The sequence below is a fragment of the Hypomesus transpacificus genome, chromosome 18 (assembly GCF_021917145.1).
Source record: "Hypomesus transpacificus isolate Combined female chromosome 18, fHypTra1, whole genome shotgun sequence".
Taxonomy (NCBI): domain Eukaryota; kingdom Metazoa; phylum Chordata; class Actinopteri; order Osmeriformes; family Osmeridae; genus Hypomesus; species Hypomesus transpacificus.
The window spans coordinates 3,947,844-3,961,715 of NC_061077.1; the positions used below are offsets into that span (position 1 = coordinate 3,947,844).

At 39.8% G+C, this 13,872-nt stretch overlaps 2 protein-coding genes across 5 annotated transcripts; one reads left to right on the forward strand and one right to left on the reverse strand.

The window, feature by feature from the left end:
• Positions 1–2,247: 2,247 nt before the first annotated feature.
• slc39a5 (solute carrier family 39 member 5) lies at positions 2,248–10,223 on the reverse strand. Its single transcript, XM_047039723.1, has 13 exons — positions 9,272–10,223; positions 8,349–8,448; positions 8,022–8,202; positions 7,636–7,877; positions 7,349–7,517; positions 6,938–7,115; positions 6,656–6,825; positions 6,373–6,492; positions 6,228–6,294; positions 5,954–6,109; positions 5,758–5,838; positions 5,475–5,653; positions 2,248–5,187 (listed from the first exon to the last, which is right to left on the reverse strand). Coding segments are annotated over exons 2-13 (1,695 nt in total). The 5' UTR covers positions 8,351–8,448; positions 9,272–10,223; the 3' UTR covers positions 2,248–5,037.
• rnf41 (ring finger protein 41) lies at positions 8,873–13,738 on the forward strand. 4 transcript variants are annotated; one of them, XM_047039725.1, is made up of 7 exons: positions 8,873–9,085; positions 10,251–10,316; positions 10,449–10,581; positions 10,694–10,965; positions 11,088–11,223; positions 11,939–12,042; positions 12,172–13,738. In XM_047039725.1, exons 3-7 carry the CDS (start codon positions 10,492–10,494, stop codon positions 12,524–12,526), a joined length of 957 nt encoding a protein of 318 aa, XP_046895681.1. In that variant the 5' UTR covers positions 8,873–9,085; positions 10,251–10,316; positions 10,449–10,491; the 3' UTR covers positions 12,527–13,738. The 4 variants fall into 4 exon arrangements, with proteins under 4 accessions (XP_046895681.1, XP_046895682.1, XP_046895680.1 ...); XM_047039726.1 differs by having other exon boundaries at positions 10,233–10,316; positions 10,466–10,581; positions 12,172–13,737; XM_047039724.1 differs by having other exon boundaries at positions 10,466–10,581; positions 12,172–13,737.
• The last annotated feature ends 134 nt before the right edge of the window (positions 13,739–13,872 follow it).

Below are 13,872 nucleotides of genomic sequence, written 5' to 3' on the forward strand. Positions count from 1 at the left end.
TAACTGTTTGTGTAAAAGGTAACAAGTCAGGAGGTTATTGGATTTAACGCTCATTTCATCAATACTATTGAGATTGCCTTATAGTGCTTTGTAATGAAAATAGGACCACAGTAGATTACATCACATGGACAGCCTATTTGACTAAATGCACCTACAGTACATCCATTTAGTGCCATAGAAACCTTTGTTTGCCTTTACAACATGAATCATAGTAACGTAATGGTCAGAAACACATTTGTAACCTGCCAAGACTAGTTTAATTTTTTATTTTGTCTTGAGCATATTAGATGTTAGGAGCTGCATGTCTGGTTTTCACTAGTTAGGCTATGGTAGTGCAAGGTGGGGACTGTAAAGCAATCAAGGAGGGTCGCATGAATTAGTAAATGGATGCAATTGTTTTGTGAAAGTAGATGTTAGGGACGTGTATTTGTAGTCCGACAGTGCTGGAGGGAGGGAAAAAAAGTCTTGCTTCATGGTGTGGGCAAAACAATTCTAATGATTGTATGTTTGTACAGAGGTTTGTAATTGGTGTAGTTGGTTTTGTAGGCGAAATCATGGTGAATGACATAGATTTGCCTCAATTGAAGACTCTTCTTACTTGAAATAACGTTCCTAAAAGGCAAATTGAATTTAAATTGATTTCATCCACTGTTAAGCCTTTTGCCTTAAAATGCTTAAAAGTAAACGATGTCTCGCTGTACGTAATAAGTTGCATCACCTCAAGAGTTAGGCCTTCATGTTGGGTTGCTCAAATCTTGGCTAATTTGGCTCTTAAAGACATCATCTAGTGTCCTAAAGCACACAAATCAATGTAGGTAGCACAAAGCGCAAGGTTGCCATGGTGCAGAGATTGTTTTGGGAGGTTAGGATTTTGCCATATTTGCCACTGTGAATGAGTGATTGAGATTTCAGTGATTATCAATCAAGGCTGGCTTGTCTATATAATATACCAAACCAAATAACATTGTTGATAGCACTGTACCTCATAATGACCACAGTGAAAGAAAAGGGTCTTTTATCAAACTGTCAGTGGAGTAATAGCTCTGCCTAAACTAGACTAAACCTACCTAGCTAGAAGTGTTCAAAGTGTCAGATGTCTAACTTATTATGTAGCCTAATATTTACCATGGGCAACAGAAATGCACCTTGTACTTTCATTGGACCTGCAATTTTACCTCATTTACAGTGATATTGACAATGTTAGCATACAATATATGAGAATGTTACTGTAGCAGTGGTCCTGTGTGATTTTGCTGAAGCCAGTAGTTTAGATCTCTGTTGTAGTGTGTGTCTATGATTGGACCCTACATGAGCATGATAGTGCAGTGCTATACAGGTACTAGTCAATTATCCTATTTCAATACCCAAAAGCATAATGACATGGTCTGAATAATACAGTTTAGTGTTTTTCCTGACCACACATCAGTCATTATAACATTACAATCCCCTCATGGGAGTGTAGGGGAAGTGCTATGAAGTAGCATAATTGGGCCTCCAAAAGTCAGTGAAAGTGGTGGTATTTTGACTTCCTCACTAATGTGAGTTTGTCCCACCCCCCCCCCACCCCATCTCACAGAGCTGTGTGGAAACCAGCTCAGCAGTGGCGTGGTGCCTTCTATTTGTTACTACCGTAAGGTATGGTCTTCCATTTGTACTTTCCGGAAGCCTTATAAACTATAGCACGCAACAATATATAGGATCATCCCTCTGAACAAAATCCTCTGTACCCTACATGATGTGATTGAGTAACACCTTGTCTAGTTTTAGGTGACGCGTGAGTGTTATTTCCTGAGTCAGAGTTGTGACATGACTTGACTGGACCTTACTGAGCATTAGCCAATCTGCTGTTGGAGACACCTAAATTGGAGGGGTGGGGTGATATTTGAAAGCACAATTCCAAAGATGGCACCTCCTGGCCAAGATGGCTTTCCCAGATCCATGGAATCCAAAGCCAAGGAAGTTTAGATATGTGAGCAAAGCATCAAAGCATGAGGAGTTGAATTGTCAGTAACACAGTACTGTAGGGTCACACATATTTCAGCATATCAATTCAGATTGTTCTTCTCAACTCTTTTCTATTCATAAATGACTAGTAATTGTACAGTGCAGTCCAAGTAGTGAAATCATAGGTACGATCAGCATAGTGATAATGATTATCTGTTGGTTGTGACTGTGTAACAGATTGATTGTGGAGAATGTTTTGTGTTTTTAGGCTAGGTATACTGATTAAAAAGGATTATGTATTAGGTGTGTGCTGTGTTAACAGTGTTATCATACTATCTATAGAAGCAATGTAACAAGTTGTCTTATAATGGCATTAAGGCATGAATCATCCTCATGGGCTGACCTTTTGAAATGGACATAATATATAAGTGCAATAACCTCTCTTATCTATGTTTCATTAGGTAAACTATATGCCCTCTTCTTCACCTGAAGATGTAATCTCATACTAAACATCTCCCTATTCCCAAAATCAAAATGGCAATAGCTAAGGGATGAGATTACAAGGGATGAGGTCCAATACACATTTAGTAGATGAAATTGCATTGAAAGGCTAGTATCTGTGGATTGGGGTCAAATATCACTTGAGTGGCAGCAGCCATTAGAGGCATGGTTTGTGTGTTTGATGATGGATCCAAATGGACGGATGCTTTGACATTTTTGTCCCATTGTTAACTTGGTGGCACTATAAATGTTTATCCTTAATTGAAACTTGCTATTAACAATCCCCTTTGAACTGGACTGATACACGCATTGGTCTGCTATTGGTCATCCTATTTCCAGCAGACTAAACTGATAAGGATTACAGATGAATACCGCGAATGTCATGATGGTTGTCTTATCTGTGTAAATACTAGAGTCCTCCTCAGGGGGACTTTGAGTCAGGGCATGTGATCAGTTACAATCTATTTTTTCACAATGCACCTTGAATGGAAAAGGAACAAAAAAAAGAATTATTTGGCGTGTCCAAACATTCCAAAACATATTTCATCTAGATCCTTGGGATAAAAACTATTGCTAGTGAGTGTACTGTCCTTTTAATGCTTGGCATATATGAATGTGTGCCAATGACAGGGTTCCTTATTTCACTTGATTACCTCATTTACACATCTGCAAATTATATTCTACTGTGTGTGGAGGAGACAATGCGATCACCAGCATGGTCTCAACCTGAGATGACAACCGGACCAATGATATAACTCCTTTTAGAAATCAGAAAATGGAAATATAGATTCTTCAAATTCATATAGTGCTAATGAAAATATTAGTTTTTAACGATAATGTTTGGATTTCATGCTGTTTTCATCAGTAGCATTTCTCCTACCTCCTTGTTTTGCAGCTTTGTGTGTTGAATTAGTTAGTGTTTCCACCTGTTTGACAGAAAACAAATATAGCCTATACATTATGGGATTAGAGTTTATCATGAACAATGATAATTATACATAATGAAGTGTGCTTGACTGTACTGTATGTAAATGTGTCTAATTGACGTGAAATTATTTATGAAAAGCATTTATACAACAAAATACCACTGGAATGTGAAGCCAGACTCTGTTCTATGATGAGCGTCTCTCCCCTTTAACATTTGATGCATGGCCAAAACCATATTTTTCCTCCTTATTTAACATTGCCCATCCCTTTTAGACTTCTTTTGCATAACCAATATTCCTTGTTGTGCCCTAAAGAATATCTCAAAAGTTTACAGCTTCATAGAATATGGGTGTTTGTTGGGTTAGTTCTTGCATACAGCTAGTGTACATCAACACCTGTCTTAAGGTCTAGCCTATGATTTGAGCTGGTTTTGAGGTGTGTTATGGATGTGATAATAGGGTGAATAGTATCCCCTAAAACCATATGCCTTCAAAATCATCACTCCAAAACAATTTTTATAACAAAATGTCTCCCAACTGCCCGTATAATTCCTGCTTTAATTAAAAAAATGTCTATGGATTTGGGACACGGTGAAAGGTTTGCGGTGTCCGACCAGACAACCCCCAACCCATCCTCAGCCTGGTTCCAAATGCATATATTCTCTATCTTATTACCGATGACCCTATATCAATGTCAACCATAGTTTTATAGTTAGTTCACTAAGGCACACTTCTGTAGGCAGGCTCTCCCATTCCCAGATGAGGACAGGAACAGTCTACCCTATGGCTTCCACCCACTCTTCGCCTAAACCTCAAGCCATTCATTACTTTGTTTGACAATGCAATCCTGAAAGCACTTTGCCTTGTTATTCCTTTGTGTGAACATGTGAATGATAATTTGTTACAAAATGCTACAGATATGTGTATGATCATTCACAGTTTTGGAAAAACCTGCATCTGTCTTTCTGACATTAAAAGAAGAAGAAAAAAAAGAAAGAATTTAATGACTTAATGACATTAAACCTAATTCTATTTTATACAATGTTTGCTGCAGCCATTTGGTCTTGTCTTTCAGTATTGTGGCTTAGGGTTGTTTGTGTTCAATAAAGTGCTATTGCTAAGTATTCATGAGTGACTTATTACCATCATATTGAACCACATTATTTTACTACATTTACATTGCAAAAACAGAGTCTGAGATACTGAGACTGAGAATGAAATGGGAGTCACAAGGGAACCTGTACTATAATATTGTACATGATACTGAAATAAAGTTATTTCCCTCAACATACATTTTAAATAATGAAAATTGTTCATCTAATTTGATGGTCGTAAATTTTTTGTATAAACACTAAAAAGGTGTCCGAGTTGGACTGCATTTACGAAAAGACTAAATACATCAGATGTCCAAAGGATGTGATCCTGTCAGGTAGGTTCATCCATGTTCACACAGCCTTGCATAGCTCTAAAAAGCTGTTTGCAGACTGACGCCATCACAATTCATTTGTTTGTAGCCTTTAGTTCGAAGGACTGTCACAACCATTATCTCACGTTGCGGTCTATCAGATCAAACTTCATGAATACTGGCTGTTTACACCTGTTGAGTTAAATGTGTTGATCTTGTCTTCTGGTTTTTAAGCTGATTCACTCAAACATCTCCATTGATTCAGCCCTCTCCCAGGTTGACTGCAATATTATCTTCAAATAAAGCTATGCAGAGCATGACTGAGCCCCCAGTCAGCAGACCAAGGTTCTGCAGTAGAAAGCGAGTCAGGGGACCCATCTGACCCGGATCACCATGGAGCATCTTTGGCATCTATTGAGAACAGGAGACAGAATGTCACAGATCTTGTATAATTTCCGATTATAAACCTACACTAGCAATAACTGAGTTTGTGACTTAACCATTTACATGTAGTCATTTAATAGACGCTCTTATCCAACTTCCAGGGACATTCCCTCGAGGCAAGTATGGGTGAAGTGCCTTGCCCAAGGACACAACGTCAATTTGCACAAACGCTCAAGCCGACAAACTTCTGATTAATAGCCCGATTCCCTAACCGCTCAGCCATCTGACCCCTCCCCCCATTTGTCTGTAGTTACCATGTCAACGAGGGCCACATAGAGGAAGACTCCAGCAGTGAAGGTTAGGACCCAGGGAGAGTTGTGGCCCAGAAGAGTGCCTGTCAGCAGGCCAACAAAGCCCAGCAGTGTCGATAAGAAACTGAAGAGAGCAAGCCTGCGTACAGGCCATCCCGCTCCTAGCAAAACAGCCAGGTCACCTGCGAGGCAGTCAAGACATGTTTTACTTTTACATTTTAAAACACAAGACATTAGTTCATTTTTGGTCAGTCAAAAGACACAAGATACAAGTGACATTGTATACCTAGCTCGTGAGGAAGCTCATGGCAGAATACAGCAATGGTGGTGCTCAGACCTCCAGTTAGACTATGAGAGAAAGCTGCACCTGAGAAACAGTGGAGAGAGGTCATTTTTGCTATTTTATAAATCCATAGCAATGAAGCTACATTTTCCAGCAAAGGTTTATTGTATTAATGTCCTAATGTTGACCGTCTGAATACCAATTGCCAGTCCATCAGTAAGGTTGTGAATCCCATCTCCCATCACCACCATCCACACCAAGCTTCCTATCCCAGCATGCTCCTGGTCAGGCAGGCTGTGTGAGTGGCCATGATGACTGTGCTCAGAAGGTTGAGTTTGCTCTGGGACACTGAGACCTGAAGAGCAAAATAGAGTATGGGAAGTGAATATGCTGAGGGATGTTAAAGAAAAGGTCAATTGATTTTAAAATATGACAAAGTTATTCAAATCCATTTGACCAGTACATTGACTCACTATTCAGGGGACTAAGCTGCCTCTCTGGATCAATATCGATGTTCCCCTTCCTTTTTTTACTGGATATCTGATGAGACGTCACACATGAGAGACAGGTACATCTTGAAAGCCATGTATGGATTATCATGTCACTCATTCCACTGACCTTGTAGTGGTTCAGTAGTCCCAGAATGCTTTCAATAATGAAGAGGAGGTAGAGTCCTCCCAACACGCTCAGGCCCTTCAGTATGGGGTCCCACTCATCAGAATGGGGTGTTGTATTGGCCTAACAAGCAAACAACCTACAGTCATGCAAAATGCTCACTCTGTATCCATAGCACAGATATTTACATATTGTGGCTCTGTCTATAATCAACACCAAATTTGATCAAATGCAGTTCCTTCTGACTGGACAGACATATCGGACAGCACAGTTTGCTGGTACTCACATGAGGCAAGAGATGCAGCAGGGCATCCCCACACAGTGTCCCCACAGCCATTGCAGCCATTGGGCAAAAAAGGGTGCGTAGATGGGAGGGAGGCAGAAGGGGCACCAGGCTTAATGCCAGGAAAGACGGGAGACTGATCAGAACCAGAGCCAAGGAGCTCCAACCCAGAGCTGCAGTGTAGAGACAGAAAAGAGACAACATATATTTTTTTATAGAAAACATTTGCAGACATTGGTTGCCTTCTTTTCTGTATAAATTGTGGCTGTAATTCTGTGAATTTACCTTTGAGAAATGTGACATTACTGTCTGTCTGGGTTCCATTGGCGTCCGAGTGGTGTATACAAACTCTGCTGTCTATCTGATACAGAAGGGCTGGGCACAGGAAGCTGAAGTGTGCAGGGGTGATGTGGGACGCCCTCCCCAGACCAAAATTCCACAAAAGCTGAGTGACATTCAGACACTATCATAGGAAAAGGGTGAGTGTAAGATTTAGAGGAGATGCATTTTATAAAGCTTGTACTGTATATTGCATGGTGATAGGTTGTGAGTCTTGAGAGTTGGGTTTGTTATTCATTAACAGAGATTAAAAAAAACTAAGTGTGAACTTTAAACAGTTTTATTGAGCATTGAGACAATGGTAAGTGATAACTTCAGGAAAATGTTGACGCTGAACTGTTGGTAGTAACTACTCACATTCCCATGGAAGTGTGTCTGGGTAGAGTGATTAGACACCATTGATTCAAGCTGTTCATTTCTTGTGGTAGATGCAGGGTTTGAGTGTGACCATGGATCTTCCATCACTCTGGCAGAGGTGGTACTCTCTTTAGATCCATCAAGATCCAGTCTCCTAGACAGTGGGCTACTTTACAGGGAGATGAGGTGGTTGGTAAGATAAAATAAGATGACACTTTTTATAGGAGGATTTTGTATGTACATGCTCCTTATGAAATTGTATTGGTACAAATATAACTCCTTCTTACCTGGCTATGTTTGCGAATGGAAATGACGAATTCAAATTTGAGATAGGGATGTTGCGACCCTGGTTGAGGCTGTGTGAGTGAGGCTGAGAGTAGTCTAATGTATTTTGCTTCAGTCCATGGTGGCTGATCTCCAAAACACTGACCTCCCCTAGCCCAAGGCTGCCAAGTAACTTGTGCAGCCCTCCATATGATAGAGTTCCATTCTCTCCATACTGCTTGAACAATCGATGCAAGTAGTAGCCCTAGATAACAGACAAAAACATTTATATTAATAAATGTATAATCATTGTTGTTGTGCATTATTTAAGGCTAAACTTAGTTCATTTGAAATATTGTAAATTATTAAATAGTTGAGAAATATGTTATATTCCACACAATGTTCATACCTGTTCCTCAAAAGCTGCTTGGAAATGTTCAGAACTTGTCACCTCGTGTTGGCTTCCATTTAAATTATTTTCCACGATATTATTCTGTGGTTGTATATCCATGACATGACTGATTTCCTCTGCTTCAACCTCAAGCAATGCCACACAGATGTACATTGCAATGGTCAGCATAAAGCAGATCCTTGAGAGGGAAAACAATTCAATAAAATGCACATTTGGTGAACAACAGTGCAGGTCGAAAAAGCCATTAAAATAGCAGGTCAAATATCTGATTTTACACAAGACATTCTGTTAAATATAAATATGGCCTATTTTTAAATTGCTCACATAATCCAAAGCTTGGAAAACAATTCAGTATTGTCCAGGGGAGAGCTGTCCGTGTGTGTAGCCTACTTGCTTTGAGATTGTAAGACTGAAGGTTGAAGAGCTTTAAAGAAACCCGATAAGAACATTGATCAATCGATTTTTTTTGTTGCTGATTTTGTACTGCTGTTGCATGTTAATATGCTTACTACAAAATTGTTCAAGTTATTTCAAGGGGAAACTTGTCAGAAGGCAATATATAGCCATGGTCTATCACGAGTGTGTTGTGTGAGTGTGTTTGCTCTACTTGCTTGCTTGTTCACGCACGTGTGTATTTTCGGAGCGCTTGTGTGCGCGCGCCTGAGCGAATGACTGAATTTTCACGTTTAACTTAAGATGCCTTGTCATATTTTATTTATTTGCTGTCTGCCATAACTTTACCAAAATAATAATAATTTCCTTTTTTTAGAGATACATTATTTTGTCATTGGAGTTAATCGGTAATCTTTGCCTAGCCACTATGTCAGTCATACTAGAGCTGACATGCTTACGTCGACATTACCTTGTTTGCGTGGGGTAGCAACCAGCATATAGAATGTCATGTTGCTTGCTTCCAGGCAAGGGACGTGGCTAGCTATCTTGCTAGCTAGCCTAGCTTGGTTTAACTGTATGTAAGCCATAAGGTGAGGAATGTTTAACTATAGCTAGCCTGAGTGCCACAGTCCAATTCAGCAATCGGAACAATAGGTCAACACAATTAAGTAAGTGTTCATATTGGCTTGTACTGCATTTAGAAGATGTGACTAGCGTTAGCTAGCTAGCTATCAGCTGCTAATGTTAGCTAGTTAGCTACCTACTGTATACCCGGTAGTTGTTAATGTAGCTAGCCAGCACAGCGTAGCTGTTCGCTTAATCGATGCCAGCTGTATTTAAAATAATTACGTTACGTTTTGAATATCCAGTTTCTCAGACGAGGGGCAATAGGTGTGTGTAAATTACACAGCCATATAGGCTAGCTAAGTATAATGTGTTACTCCTCTCCCTCGACAGGCTGGCTCAGTCCATGGTTGTAGCTAATTACAGTAGGCTTTCAGTTCCAGATATGTTTACTAGTAGTGCGTAAATCTGAATTATTTGTGCTTTTCAATTCGACACCGCATATTGTTTATGTAGCAAGCTATGTTAAATAACAATCAAACCTTAACCTACATCTTTCACACATTTAACTAGCTAAATGAGCTCACCATTCGAAAGGGACAACAATCTATCTTCCTTGTGGAATCTAGACAGCTTGCCATATTTTAATTAGACAATGCCCAAGACGAATCTAATATCCTAAGACTGTATGTAAATACTATATTGCACTATTGACTGTCCAATACTTGTTCAAGCAGTGTTACAGGAAACTGTGCTGCCAAAAGAATGCATAGGTCTGCGAGAACCTTGTTCTGTGATTGGAAATGTGACATGAGTAACAGATATACCTCACTTTGGAGTAATCTGATCTAGCCTGTTTCTGTATCTACAGCTTTCCACTTTTAGATTTTGGATTTACTTTAGGATTAAAATGATAACGGATCAAACAGCATTGCTTCCTGCCTCCCACTCATGCAGAAGATTGTAAACTGTTGCAGAAAAATGGAGGCCTTTTTTCTTTGGATGATTGTAATTAGGCCTTAGGGTGCTCCCCCACATAATGCAATCACAATCATTATTTGTTTTTTAGGTTTATTATGTCAGCCACTCACAATGCTAATGGTTTCAGATTAGTGAAAGTGATAGTGGGCTAATGCATTTTTGGCTACTCTACCATAAGTGTATTTGACAAAACCCCTCCCTGGATTCATTTCTTATTGATGGAGAGATGCTGTTGTGTTGATGCTGATGTTTTTCTATTTCCCTAACCAGTTTCTCATCTATATCTAGAAACAATGCATGTTATGTTCCAAGGAGACAGCTCAAGAGCAAAGATGAGAGCAACATTTTTGTGAGGTAACTGGCCTACAACCTTTGTATTTACTTTGATGATTTAACTATAGATTAACTCTTTCTGTCTCTGGATTTAGTACTTCAATAATATCCCACAATGTAGGGATTCAGAAATGGTATTTTGTCACTCAACAGGCCATATTGTTCTACAGGGATAGGAGGTTTTCAGTAATGTGCCATGGGGTACGACATCACCAGGTTTCAAGGGGAGGTGGATGAAGACCTGCTGTGTCCCATCTGTAGTGGAGTTCTTGAGGAGCCAGTGCAGGTAAGTGCCCTCATTACACCAATTTACTTTCTAGTTATTGTATTTTAGTTACATTTTCCTTGTACAGTATGTATAACCTTTTCTGTTTCTCTCATTTTAATTGGTTCTATAGGCCCCTCACTGTGAGCATGCCTTCTGCAATGCCTGTATCACTCAGTGGTTTGCCCAGCAGCAGATCTGCCCTGTGGATCGCACTGTGGTGACACTCGCTCACCTCCGACCAGTTCCTCGCATCATGCGCAACATGCTGTCCAAGCTCCAGATGGGGTGTGACAACGCAGGATTCGGCTGTACAGCCACACTGCGGCTCGACCAGCTGCAGTCCCACCTGAAGGACTGTGAGCACAATCCCAAAAGGCCTGTCAACTGTGAGGAAGGCTGCGGGTGAGTCGCTTAAACACCGCAGAGGATCACCACACACCTCAAAAATACCTAAAAAGAGTTGTCTTGTCGTGGAGTACTGTTACATAAATCATTCATTCCAAAAAGCATCATTTCCCACGCAGACTTGAGATGCCGAAAGACGAGATGCCAAACCACAATTGCATCAAGCACTTGCGTAGCGTGGTGCAGCAGCAGCATACCAAGATCTCTGAACTGGAGAAGACTGCTGCTGAGCACAAGCACCAGCTAGGGGAACAAGTAAGCACATGAGAACAACTGATTCAACTGACACTGATAATATATACATTGAATAATGTATTTCAATAGCATGAAGTCAAATTCCCTGAAACCCCTAATATTGTCTTTCTGTAGAGGAATTGAGATACCATGTTCTTATGACTTCTTATGTGCTTCTATATGTCTCTCACCTTCAGTTGTAATGCCACCCGGAATGTCTGTCCTAAATTATGGTGTCTACAGTTACATTTTTACATTTAGTCATTTAGCAGACGCTCTTATCCAGAGCGACTTACAATAAGTACAGGGACATTCCCCCCGAGGCAAGTAGGGTGAAGTGCCTTGCCCAAGGACACAATCTCATTTGGCACGGCCTGGAATCGAACCGTCAATGTTCTGATTAATAGCCCGATTCCCTAACCGCTCAGCCATCTGCCTAAATTCATGTCTCAAATCTGAAAATACTAGCTGGTCTTTTAGATCACTTTTAGAGTTAAAAAGGAAAGAGACATAAGCAAGCAAACATACAGATATATCATGTATAATATATACATTATATATAATATTTTATGGAGCCGATGAGGATTCATACACTTGTATCTTTCTAGCAACACTCCTCCAGCTTAATCATTGATTACTTATGCAAAATAAATCCCTCACTGAGATGATATACATGCACAGTAGCTTCTGTTCTTCCAAGGGTCAGGGATCTGATGTTTGTGTTTTATTCTTTCAGAAGCGTGACATCCAGCTGCTGAAAGCTTACATGCGAGCGATCCGCAGTGCAAACCCCAATCTGCAAAACTTGGAAGAGAGCATAGAGTACAATGAGATTCTCGAGTGAGTCTCCATCCTTCCCTCTTCTCCCTTTGTCTTGGACTTGAGCAGATTTACAGTTTTGGGGTCATTGTAAAGAATGATTTAGGAAGTTATTAGTATACTAAGTAATATTGTTGTCCATCTTGCCAGGTGGGTGAACTCAATGCAGCCTGCGAGAGTGACACGCTGGGGCGGGATGATCTCCACCCCGGATGCTGTTCTACAGGCGGTCATCAAACGATCCCTCATCGACAGTGGCTGTCCTTTGTCCATTGTCAACGACCTGATTGAGAATGCCCACGAGCGCAACTGGCCGCAGGGTCTGGCCACACTGGAGACGCGACAGATGAACCGGCGCTACTACGAGAACTACGTGGCCAAGCGTATACCAGGGAAGCAGGCGGTGGTAGTGATGGCCTGTGAGAACCAACACATGGGAGAGGACATGATTCTGGAGCCTGGTCTGGTCATGATCTTTGCCCATGGAGTAGAAGAGATCTTGTAACTACAGTTATTAGGAAGGTCCACCTTGACAAAGGACTATGAATGCTTTTGTTCAGGGACAATGAAGTGACACCTTAAAAATAAAATAAAAATAGAATGTTTCTCTCACTATTTTACAGTGACTGCTAACATGCAAATTTTTGTCTCTCTACATATGAAGGAGCATAAAATAACCCTAAAAAGAGATCACAAGAGTTTGACATTTTTGCCTTAATGGGACATTCACAAGAAAGAACCTGAACTGTCATGATAACATAAGTATAAATGTAATCTTATTTACATTCCATTTGCTGTTGTAGGCTGATTCTTGGTCTCCATGTTTGGTGTCCTCTATTGTGTAAACTCTTGTAAAAACAAATACTATATTGAATATAAATATTATGTTGCTATTCAGACTGTAAATATATTGACTTGGTTATGGCCAGGAGTCTGGACAGTGGTATTTTTTGCTGCAGTAAATTGTTTCTTGTAAAAAAAGATTACATGTTGAGACAGTGCTTATCATTTAGATTGCCATTCTGTGCCATTTTATTTATTTTAATGTGACACCTTGCTTGAAGATGCTTCTAGATTTAAATAGATGGCAATTGAATTAATTGCGAAAGATTGTTACTGGTTTTGCTTACAAGTTTTCTTTATCTTCAGTTGTATATAGTAGACACGAAGTTGGGTCCAATTAAACCGTTCAAATTGAAGTTGAATAATTTGAATTAAAATTGGTCATTTCACAAATAATGGTTGATGTGATTAGATGCACAAAGATTCTTACTATGTTATTTGATGACAAATGAAATTCTGACATGTTTCATTACCAAATATTTGTGTCTGAGAGCTTTGAATGCCTTTAAAGGAACAATATATGAGGGACTGGCTCTAATTAAAAACATACAGGGCGATACCAATGAGATAATTAGAGCCTGACTGATATGCTGAGATGCATGTGAAAAATGTTGTCTTCCACAAAGATCTTTACACATTGGCTTATTGAGAGAAGGATGGAAGATGTGCTCCACCGTTAGGCCTATGCATAACTCGATTGTTGACATACAGAAACATTGTTGCTAAAATTGAACATTGGAAATAGAGATATATTTGGATTGTAAATCTTTGTATGCATTGTATAAGTTTTCAGTCTCATAAATGGTTTAGTTTTCAGTCCAACTTTTTTTGTTTGTCTCTCTTTTGTGCGGTGGGGTACAAAAAAAGTAATAAATAACAAACTTCTAGAAAGAAATGTCACCCTTAATTAGTTTTTTGGCATTGGGCATTCAGATACATTTTATGTTAATGTTTGTGAATTTCCCATCAGGCCTAACATGGCCGATTTTACATTCCATATGATATGGT